Source organism: Melanotaenia boesemani, chromosome 12, assembly GCF_017639745.1.
Source record: "Melanotaenia boesemani isolate fMelBoe1 chromosome 12, fMelBoe1.pri, whole genome shotgun sequence".
NCBI classification, from domain to species: Eukaryota; Metazoa; Chordata; class Actinopteri; order Atheriniformes; family Melanotaeniidae; genus Melanotaenia; species Melanotaenia boesemani.
This window is the reverse complement of record NC_055693.1, coordinates 24,198,216-24,210,452: the sequence shown is the minus strand read 5'-3', so window position 1 is coordinate 24,210,452 and position 12,237 is coordinate 24,198,216. Positions and strand designations below refer to the sequence as shown.

The following is a 12,237-nucleotide window of genomic DNA, read 5'->3' as shown; positions in this document are numbered from 1 at the left end:
CAGGCCCAATGGACTACAGCATATTTACAGTGATGAGATGTCTGCTCAGTTCTTCTAAAACAATTAGGTACTTTTTGATTTCCAAGATACTCCAGTACACATATAAAAACCCATTAAATATCTATTTTCCTCTTGATGTGTCAGCTTAATGTAATGGACACTTAACACTGTCATCTACAATTAAACATAATCATTAACCACACAAGCGCATATTCATGTGGCAACTTGTAATCTTTCTCCTGTGGCATTGAGTTACTTCTCAAAATGCTTGAACAAATAATGTATTGTTAAAAATTGTTGTTAAATATGCAATTTAAGCTGCGACATTTATGTTTTGGGTCTCTACTATACAGCAATAATTTCCCCTTTAAGAAAATATTTACATTCTGGTGAGATCTTTAGCATCGAGTTGATTCTCAGGTGACCATTTGTACAATGAATTGAAGAAAAATTATAAAATAAGCTACCTGGAAGGCAGCTTGATGGGCAGAGGGTCCATTCACTGAAAGGGGTCACTATGCAGTCTTTCTTGCAGGGAAGTGAGCAGGGTCGGACAGTCTCTGGGCGGGAAGAATCCGAACACCTAAGCATACAGACAAACAGTGTCTTAAACTCATCTTTACTCTTTACAGTTGATAAATATCCAGCTTCTGACAGGTAGGAGGACAGTGCAGTGAAACACCTGCCATTTCCTTGCCTCCACAGAAAAAAAAATGATTGATTACAAAAAGCTCTGCTCACAGACTCAGGCAAAAGGTTTCTTGCACACATTCAGTTGCTTTCCAGGCAAGAAATATTGGTCTTTGATAAAAAATTATCTTCAGATTATATATTTTTTTTTTTCTGCCATTCAAATTTTCTGGTTCATAACAAATTATCAGTTTATCACAAACTACCCTGATGCTCAAAACAAATCATTCGTGTAAATAGCTTTTCTCCTAGTGATACATTAGAAATTCTCCTCTGTTTTTTGGTAATTCAGTGATTATTAATGATCCCTAATGTGGTGACAACAGTCTTATTTGTTTCTGCATTGACCCTGTGATGGTCAGGTGACCCATCCAGGGTGTGTCCCACCTTTTGCCAGATAGCAGCTGGATAGACTCTAACAACCTTCGGTGACCCTGAATTGGATTAACTGGGTATAGAGAATGGATGGATAAACACTTTGTCATTAGACAGGGTTGTGTTTTTTGAGGTCTACAAGACTGGATCTTATTAGCTGTACAATGTTTCAGAAGCAGGCAGCAGTTTTCAGCTATAAAATGTCTACTAAAATCTCATTAGCGCTACCAAAGATTTGACAGGCAAAACATAAATGACTAGTGAGGAGAGCTTTGCAGCTTTAAGTGGGAGAAACAGTTTATGATGAGCTGAAAGAAGCAGGTGAGTGATTTGTCTTTGTATAAACAACAGCCACAGGACTGTTTGTTGCTGCAAATCAGAATGTGAAAGCATTCAGGAGAAAAATAAATAAATAATTTTAACCGAAAAAAATTTCAAAATCAATCAACACATTGTTAATTAAGGTACGAGAAAGTGCTACCTTTCACATTCCTGTCATGTTAGAGGTTCAGAAAATTATTCACTGACTTCTAGCATTTTCCCAGTCTTTAAATAGAAAATAATTATGCATTTCCTTTCTTTTTAGGCTGGCACAGATATTGTGCGATGCATCTACATCAGCCCTTTGGCGGTGTTGTATTTTCTGTGTTTTGAAGCATGAAAGTGTTGTAGATTAATGCATCTATGTAAAATCAAATAATTCATCAGCTTTGATGTCTTCATCAACCAGCAGGCAAACTCCTCCTCCTCAGCATGCAGACAAGCATGCATAGACCAAATTTCATTTCAGACACAGTGACTTCCTTTGCCCGACGACCAGATCCAGGTTTCACTAGAGACCCAGCATGGTGCCACATCCCACCGACTGCAGAAAGCCAGCACGCACAGGAATGAGATCAAAGTCTGCCAAGGCATAAGGAGGCAGGATACATAAAACCCACCCTTCCCAAGCTTTATCCCTTCTCTTCTCTCTCCCTTTTTGCACTGATGTATGCCAGAGGGCATGGCAACGCAACAGAGCAGCTGTGATTTATCCAAAATGAGGGCATGAGGCTTAAATTCAAGGCCATGGTGTTCAGCTGTGACAAAATTGGCAAAATTCAAGGTCGCATATTATTTATTTAGGGATGCAATGAATGAACCAACTAATCACTTTGATTGCGTAAAAAAATCTGATATAACTATCCATAATCATTAATAGAATACAAACTTCCCATTTAGATTTATGTACTGAAATATAAAATTACTGCAGTTTTTACTATAAAAGAATAATCTAGATGAAAAAACAATAATAGTGCCCTTTGACATATTTTGGACATGTTAATGCACAGGGTGTATATTAATAGTATATGCTGTTTTTCTTATGAGTTATAAGGTAATAAAAGTAATAACATGAACACCGCTTAGTGTTTTAATAAATGTCCCATCCTCACATGACAAAGAAAAAAAGAAATGAGAATGAATGCAATCTTTTCATACAGGTTTTGGATTTAAAGAATTAAAAAAAAAAAAAAAGAAAACTTTTTGTTGACACCCGGCTCACTGCGGACTTTACTGCCCAGCATGAACTCTTTGGATGTTTGCTGTCTGGTGACCCACAACATCGAGAAGTTTGTCCTCCTCAGATGGGAATTCAGAAATACTGACAGTATTTCTTTATCAAAGTCACAGACTGATATTATCCAGGGTATGAACAACATAAACCACAGAATCAAAGGTCTGTTATCTATTTTGACTTGGTGTTTTTTGAAGCCATGAAATACACCACCAGTGAGCAGCTTGCCAAGTTATGTGAAATAGTTAGTTCTGTACGGACACAATAAGACCTGAATATGACATAGTTTGGTGAGACAGAACAAAGGCCTACGTCTACAAAAGAAATGTACTAATTCACTTGTTACTGACAGTGGAAATCACCTATGATGAATAGCAACATGCAGGTGTATGTACGAGGTGCTGTTCCATTAAATGGACACTCCTCAGGCATATGAATAGGAATAAAGTGATTGAATTCGCAGCACCCTGTACAGGCGAGATGTGTTGGTGGAGCAGAAATGACAGCTTTCATTAAAGCTTTTGTGGTGGGAGACAAGACGGGCATGAGAAAAAAGCCTCTCCATAATCCATTTTATGGCCCTGTCAATAATATATTGAGCCAAAGAAGGGCAAACTTTGTGAATTATTTATAAATCTGTCTTACTGGTGTGGGCTTTAACATCATTAAAGTGACAGCACAAAAACCCTTAGCAGTGTTTGATATTGTATTGCTGAAAGAGGAAGATAATGGGGGGAGCAGAACCAAGATGAATCTGTAGTTTGTACACACACAAAAAAAGAAAAGAAAAAAAAAGCAAGCCAAAAGCATAAAGACGAGCTCAATGCTCTAAACTCTGGGGATATGATTTCACAGTGCATTGACTCCTCTGGATCATCTCCAAAAAGCTACACAAGGCGTATCTTCAATTGAGACATTTTTGAAACAAGAAGATTGTTTTTTCAAGATCTTTTTCCTGTAAGAAGAACATAACCACAACTTTGACTCCTCACCCATTCATTTCTCCAAGGGCCCATTTTCTGGTATCAAAAAGTAATCAAATAATCTGACAGAAAGTTAAACTTCTTGTCTGGAAAACAAAATTGCATTTAATAATTTTGTTTTGATAGAATACAATATGTAAGAACAATCATTTACTAACTTTTAAAAAACATATGCAGAGCGTTGGGACAGCTGAAGTGAGATGAAATTTGGAGGATAACGGTGCACTAGTGAGAATCTGGTGTTGGAGAAAAACAAACTCCAGCAGAAATGATCTGGCATATTGTGTTTATGGCATCTTTTAAACTCAATTTACGGATGTTTGTGATCAAAGACTGAAATTTAGTCTAAAAAAACCCAATAAAAAGAAAAGGAAAAACTGATCTGCAACACAACAGAAATGCTGCAAAGCTACAGTACCAGTCAAAAGACTGGACACACTTCCCATTAAAACTTAAAACTTTTAACTGTTAGTGTGCATTACACACATAGAACCTGCTATCAATCAGAGAGCACACCTTTTACTTATGACAGGACCGACATTCATCTTTGTGCAGCTGACTTTGCGGCTCTGCACTCCGACACCGCAGGTGGAGGTCTCGTTCCAGAGGCTGGTTCCATTCAGGCTAGTGGATGTGTCCTCAGTACAGGGACCCCATACCGATGCCTCCCAGTAAAACACCATGCAGGGATGGTCATTGCAGACTCGCCACTCCTCCAGGGCTGGAGCTGCAGGACAAGCTTTCCCTTCTGCATGTGAACACATAAAAAAAAAAAAAAAAACAGTGAAAGTGTTAAAAGGGTCATAATAATTCATTTGAAGCAATCTACACCAGCAATATGTTTCACTTAAAATACCTGCAATATAAAGCAAGTCAAGTGTTCATAAAACCACTGTTAATATCAGCGTTTGTTTAGGTTAGCTTAACAGACATCTTACAAGTTCTATTTAAAATTCTGAAGGTCAGTCAACGCTGATTCATGGACTGCCCACAGCCACTACACTACAATCTTTTCCTGCTCCCAATACTCTAGTTGCCATCTAGTCATTCATTATTCAAATTCATCTTCAGTAAAGAGCAAAGATTAAGTATGTTTACGTGGTCAAATATTTCTTCAGTGTGATGGAAAGTGTTTGCATGAACGATAAAGAGATCTGAAAAGTTTGGTGTTTGCATGATGTAAAGAATTTAATAAAATAAGCTCTTTTGCCTTGTAAAAAGTGGGTATAGCAGTACAGCAATGACAAAACAACAGAGCATTAATAAAAGAAGAAACATTTTGTTTCCCCAAATTTTTTCCTACTTAGAAATCATGGAGATTGGCTTCTTCTGCTGCCCAATAAAAAGTGAAGGTAGATTTTTCTTAGTTTTCTACATTCACCAAGTCCAGTAGCCTGTGGATGAAGTTTTTCTCATTGAATGGATGGGCAAGTTAAATTTGCTGCCACATTTGGAAACTCGTTGCCCCACCTTACTGCCACTTGGAGCATGCCCAGAAGGAGCATATGCATGTTTCAATCAGAAAGAAACAATTAGATTATATTTTCTTATTGACCAGATTATTGGAAGATTTCCAACAAATTTAGTTTTGATTGAATCAATTTGATCTGACAGAGCTGTTTAGATAAGGCATAAGCACAATTACTGAATTAAAATAGAGTCCAGAAAGTTCAGAAAGTTAAACATGGTTTCCATTGAAGGTTCTAGATGCAAGCAGCACTTAAATAAATACACGGGCCTTGTATGCATTATCATAAATAGAAAAATGTTTCACAAACACTGTGTTTCAATAAATCTACCAGCTCCATAGAATAATTCAGAATAATGCAGTCAAGGTAAGAACATGCCAAGTCTTGCAGATTTTCAGTAGGAACTAGTCTAATGAACTCTGCATGCCAAAAAAAAAACCAAAAAAAAACAAAAACCTATCCCTTATTTGTATTTTCACAAATAGAATAAAAGGCTTCACAATTATAAACTGAACTGTGTGTTAACACATCTCCATGCTCTATAGAATAATTCTGTCCAGGTTTGAACATCCTAAGTTCTAGTTTTTCAGGAGGACCTGGTCTGATGTGATCACAGAATCTAACTTCATCATCATGAGCATTTCTTCCATCCACACTCATGGACATGGAGTTGGAAAAACTAAACAGCCTGATGTTATTTGCCTTATTTAAATGACAAGTCATTTCAGACTGTACATGGCCGTGCGCTCACAATTCTCCTCTGCCCCGATGTGCAAAGACAGGTGTTCATGCTCATGTAGATGCACACAATCCCACCAACAGACAGAGAGCATGTGTCCAAAAATATTTGGCATAAATATCTGGTAATAACCAGGCTTCACAAGCTTACCCTCCACCCCACCAAGAAAAACAGAGCTACCAACATTTACATCTATTCGCCAACATCTCTGCTCTATCGTATCTTAAGAGCCAATAGCGTAGATCTACACTGCAGCTGGATCTAAACAACACCTTTTCCAAGGCCCTGTTCAACCTCTACTCTAATTGATTAGAAATGTGTTTCAGAGAGCAAAGCAGCGTTTCTCTTACACCACTGGAAGATGAACTCAATGTAACAATAGTCCACATTAACATCAAACTATTAAACTGTCTCTCCTTTTATTCGCTTCAAAAACTCTGCATGCCGCGGATCCACCACAGTGCCCGAATACTTTAAGCCCTGTACAGGTGTCAGTTGGTAACTTTGGGAACCCAAACAATTATATCTTTCAGAGGTGCATGAATAACGGTCACTAAACCATAACCAAATAAACACATACTTACCCATCTGCTTTGCATTGCCAAGTTCTCCCACTCTGTTACAAAAAGTTAACAATTTGCAGGTATGTAAACACAGACAGTATTCACACAAAGCTGCACAGTCCAGACACTTCTGCCAGCAAGCAGATAGCCAGCAACATGCCAATAAACAACGCAGTTTGGAACCTGGCTTATGCTGGATTCTTTCATCAGCTGTTATTGCTGATATGTGTTTAGTTACAGGGATTAATGTGCAGCAGCTGGCTGCCAAGCCTGTCTGACTTGAAAACACAAACACATAGTGGCCAGAGGAGAAGCGTGTGATAATGGATCGTCCGCTCAAACAGCAAGTGTTTTCTGAGATGAAAAATGTCCATATGAAACTCTTAAATCTAAAGAAGCAGAGAAAAAAGCTGCAGCATCTGAGAAACAACTCTGATAAAGATTCAAGCTCAGTCAATCTTTATTTTCTATTTGCTGACTCTGGTACTTTTAGTTAGTTTGAAAACTAGTTTCCAATTTACAGGAACAAAATATCTTTTAGTCACTGGGTAGTCTACGCGTGAAATGATTTTTGTTTTTGCTTTTATTTTACTAAATAAAATCAGACTTTGTCATCCTCCTCACATTATCTGCCATCTCAAGAAATTGGTAGTGTATCTGTTAGATACTAACGAGCACATACTGTGTTTTTGTCTTGTTTTTGCTTTTTTGTCGTCAATGCGCAACAGATTGAACCCCAGACTGAATCAGAAATAAATCAGAAAAACCATCCAACTGGCAAAAATATAGCAAAGAAATAACATTTGTGCCCATCCAGAAAGTAGTAATCAGAAAAAAAATTTGGATTACCTTTTCCTGGGATGGCCAACACTGTACGAGTGCGGCTCTGCCTGCCCTCTGCAGTCTTAGTGGCACAGCTGTGTGAGCAGGAGGACCAAGAGGACCAGAAGCCAACCACACAGTCTGTAGAACAGGCCACCTCACAGGCCTCCTCAGAGGATGGAGGATCGTCTACACAGTGGGTGTTGGGTACATCTTCTCCTGAAGAAGGCAGAATGAGATAACTAAAATCACCATATCAGCTTTGAGGCTTCAAAACCAATAAACTTTGTTTATCTCATCCTGACTAGAAAGAATACACACTGGAGTTGGATTCAAATCCCATTTCAAGTAAGAGATGCCTCAAATCACAGGTATATAACCACATGGTAAGGCTGACCCCAGGCCTTATGATTAAAGAGTGACCAGGCTGAAGCTTAAAGGGCAGTTCTTCATATTAAAAATACAGGTAAACAAACTGAGATTTTTATGCGAACATAAGGACCACCTTAAGACCAGATTTCCATTTTACCCACACCTTCATAAACTTTAGATGTACATGCATTTTCCTGTGAGAATCACAAGCGTATCATAAATTTGTGATCTAAATGAAAACAATGGAAGTAAATACAATATATCATATTATTCTTATGTGGTATTAACTAATACAAATTCCATTTTTAAATAGATGAATTATGAATTATTTTGAGGAATTTCCACAGAGAGTGGGTCAGACTGCGATCTGATCTTTCCACATATAGTTTAAGTATGATTCTGAACGCAGACCTCCATGGGTCGATGATTTTGATTTTCATTAATCATTATTTTATTTTGTTCTCAATAAATTCCAAAATGTTCTGAATTTTTTCAACAGAAATATTTAATTCATTAAGATCTAAGATGTGTTGTTTAAGTGTTCCATGGATTGTTTAGAGCTGTGAACGTGATTTTACATGTATATTTTTAATTCAGGTCTCACAGCAAGAAGGTCGCTGATTCGAGGCTCAGCTGGGGGGAGGTTCGAACAGCGGCCTTTCTGTGGGGAGTTTGCATGTTCTCCCCGTGTTTGGGTGGCTTCCTCTCACCACCCAAAGACATGCATGCTTGGTGAACTCTAAATTCTCCATAGGAGTGAGTCTGAATGGTTGTTTGTCTCTCATTATTGTGCCTGTGATAAACATGCTACCTGTCCAGGGTGTACCTTGCCTAATTGCTGCAATAGGCTCCAGCTTCCCCTCAACCCTGAATTTGACTAAGCAGTATAGAAAATGATTTTTTTTTTTTTTTTTGTTAAATGTTATAGGATGCTGTAATAGCATCCCTTTTAATGTATGAGTTTGATGAGCAGCTGAAAACTGCAGGCAAATAAAGTTTCAAGCTGTTTTGACAAACAAACAACATTTCATTTAATCTAAAGAATATTATGAGGATGTCTCATTGGTATTCTGGGAAAGTTTTAAAAGTTGTCCTTCAGCCTTCATATTGCAGCCATGTTATGAAATATGTATCACAGCTTCTAATTAATTCTTCTTTATAGATGTGAAACAGCCACAGGAAACACAAAGCGTCTCCCTTTACCGTACTAGATAATAATGGCTTCTGTGTGATTAATCACCTAGAGTGCAGTTAAAAAAAAAAAAAAAAGGAAAAAATCCCCCAACATTCTTTGGATTTTTTTATAGGCCTCTCCACAGAGTTTGCCACAGATTTTTTATGCCTTGTGTGTCGGAGAGCTCGAGAGATCGATTTCAGAAACCGGAATGCCATCCTGATGTCAAAACAGTGCCAGCAGCAGCTGAAGCATTGTTTTCACATATACACTCACACTCAGTAGTATCATTAACTTAGCTGGACTCTGCCACTACACCATGGAATATGGTTTAACAATAACAACCCTTGGGCATATGTGCCATCAATTTGTCGTCTTTTTGTTCCCCAGCAAATACCCTTGATACTGAGAGAGGCAGTAAACCCAGAGAGAGCAAACGTTGGTAACGCCTCATCAGATAGATGTGAAATATTCCCCTAGGAAAGATGAAAACCTTTTGCCCATAAAGTTAAAGGATTGCATGTCTACACCCATCAAAATAACTGGTGTGAGTACAGGAGGAGGCGATCGTCTTCTTGAAATAATGCTGAAGACTCAAAAGCTCAGCAGTGATGCATTATTCCTTTCAATAGTGGAAATACAAGTGGGCATAAGACGGAGAACATTCCAGCTAAGAATAACAAAAGAAAAAAGAAAAGAAAAAAAGCCCTATTTTAGGCAATTTTAGCAGCATTAGCTTGATGTGAGTGAAAGTTTTTTTTTATAATCACAGATTCCTAAATGCACCTACTTGAACTGAAACTGCATTTAACATAATTGTTTTGAACCAACTGTGAAATTTTAAGCTGCGTGGGAATTCATTGCCATGGTTCACCATGGCTCCCACCCAGGTAATTACTCCTGGTATGCATGCTTCACACAAAGTGAGCATAAATTGAAATAGTGTATGCAGTATAGATTTCTGAAAATCTACCTCCACGTTGTAAAGGAATTGATACAAAGTCCTAGAATTGGAGAGTGAGCAATGAGATACAACGAGGCAGCATTTAGAAAAACTTTAAATAGGAGCTGCAAAGTCAGAAAGTTTTATCTGGAATTAGGAAAAGATTTATTACTTCTGCTACTTTAATAGAAATGGCAGAATACAAGTTTGCCACTTCCTGCCCTTATTCCCAATGAGCTGGGAATTAGATTTCCATGTTAAGCTCCATCATTTTTCATTTTAAACAGTCCAAAGACAGAATAAGATCAGTATTGGTTATTGTAAGTCACATATATGGAAATTGCTAAAATGTTATTGAAATCAGCACCATTATCAATTCTGCTTATCCACCCAGTTCTTTAGCAATTCCCTCATCAATTCCTGAAAGACATTTTCCATGGGGAAACAAGTATACATCACAGAACTACTGTGTTAAAATATATATACATATATATATATATATATATATATATATATATATATATATATATATATATATATATATACTATTTAATATTCTTAAAAGAGAAAACTTTGACTTTAAAACCATGACACACAACATCACAGACAATGTAAAGACAATTCACATCAATAAGATCTTCAAACTGATATTAATGCCAAAACTACAGAACTGGTCTTAAAAAAGGGAAAATACAACACCAAATAAAACAAATACATAAAAATCAATAATTAAATAAATAAAAACGGCAGATGTTTACATTAATGAAATGAAAAATAATATATTTATCTCAGAGGGAAATGCCAGTTCAAATGGGAACACTCTTTAATGAAGTCAACCAAGAATTGAAAAAAATGCAACACTGACCACTGCATTGTGATGCTTTTTAATGCTATACTGCCACTGTAACCTGAAACAAACTCATCATGTGAATAATGGGTGATGTGTAATTCTAATATCTGACATCTGAATGCTTTCTCATAGCAGTGTTTCCCCTACAGTTACCTTAGGGTCCACCTGCCTTTAGACATATTTCTTTTAGCACAGGTATATACTTTATCATTTTATCAAACAACTGAACAGTATGATGCTATTTGTCTTATTTACAGGACTGCAAATCATTTGTCCTTACAACTCGTCAGTGATGAACTCTCAGGCATCCAGTGAAAACAGGACATTGTTCCATTAATTTTCCTACTGGATTTAATTAAAAGCAAAAATATAGATACCTCCAGCGATTACTTAAGGAGCACAGAGCAGAGTAGAAATAGGTGTGGACTCCTTCATGCAACAATGTAGGTCTGTCCTACTATCTGTTACTTTTATTGGTCTTCATGTTTTATTTATTGCTTTAATGTAATGTAGCCATGATCTGGATCGCCCTCTTCCAGCAACAGACACACACGTCCTACATCAGTTATTTGTAGTCGGTGAGCTGGTTCAGCTGACTCCTGAATGGAGCCGTTTTTTGATTCCCATCCCGAGTTACATTTAAAACCGTTTTTCATCCTGTAGCTCAACATCATAATCTTTCCACATGGGCAATCACTGGTTGATTCTGTTGTATGTAGAATTAATAGCAACAAGAAAAGGCTCTGCAACAAGATAGAAGCTGTTTAAAATTCTCACAAACTACATTTTCTCTACAAAGTGTTGTGCAGAAGAAGAGCTGCAACTAGAGGTAGAGAGAACAATAAGCTGGAGACAGTATGAAACTCAATCTACCAACTTAAACAACACAATCATCTATTGGCTACCAAACATAAGTAGTAATCATCAAGGCCGCCAGGAGAAACGTGAGTGTGCAATAAAATACCAAAGCAAAAAATACAAGCTTACTTTAAAATGCTGATGCATTATGGTAAACAGAACATACCAGAAATATGCTAATATAGCATAATGTGGCAAGCACAGCAAACAGCAAAATATTTGAAAAAAGGACTTCATGGGTTCTTAACAGTGTATTTTTGAGTTTCACAATAATTGCAAATATTTCTTTCAATAAGAGTAGAGCTGTAATTTATAAGCAAAGAACAGCATTTTCTTAAAAACAAAGTCGTCTCATGCTGACACCATGAGTGTAATGGATTACTGAGCTGAAGAAAATCCATCAAGTCAGAGACCACCTGTTTATCTCAGTTATCTAAATTACAGTTAGAAATGCAGTTAACTGCTGAGTAAACTTCATTCTTGTAAAACTTATCTCCATATAAAGTATAGCGTTATTAATTACAGAAAACTTTATTTATCCCCCGAAGGAAAATTTACTGATTATGGAAATCTATTTAATCTACATTCTTCAATGCAAAACAATGTAATTGTGTTTTAGCCACAGGAGAATTTTTAATATGTTGAAGATGTTCCACCATAAACTGGTGTATGTTTTCTTATTTTTCTCAGTTTAAAAGTTAAAGCAACAAAAAAGGCCAAGTTTTACAGAAGCAGACAGTATTACTATTCCAAATATTAAGTAGCACCATGTTAGATTATTTTAAAAAATAATGAACCTACCGCAACTTTGTTATTTTAAGTCAAAATCCAATAATAAACTGGA

The 12,237-nt window shown here is 36.9% G+C and overlaps 1 protein-coding gene across 1 annotated transcript in view; it reads right to left on the bottom strand.

Annotated features, from left to right (window-relative positions):
- Positions 1–12,237, bottom strand: part of thsd7ba (thrombospondin, type I, domain containing 7Ba) — a 232,850-nt gene that overhangs the window by 71,616 nt on the left and 148,997 nt on the right. Inside the window, exons 9-11 of the mRNA XM_042002424.1 lie at positions 7,224–7,415; positions 4,120–4,351; positions 468–583 (exon numbers count right to left, since the gene is read on the bottom strand). Coding sequence (XP_041858358.1) covers positions 468–583; positions 4,120–4,351; positions 7,224–7,415 — 540 coding nt within the window. The remainder of the gene's footprint in view (positions 1–467; positions 584–4,119; positions 4,352–7,223; positions 7,416–12,237) is intronic.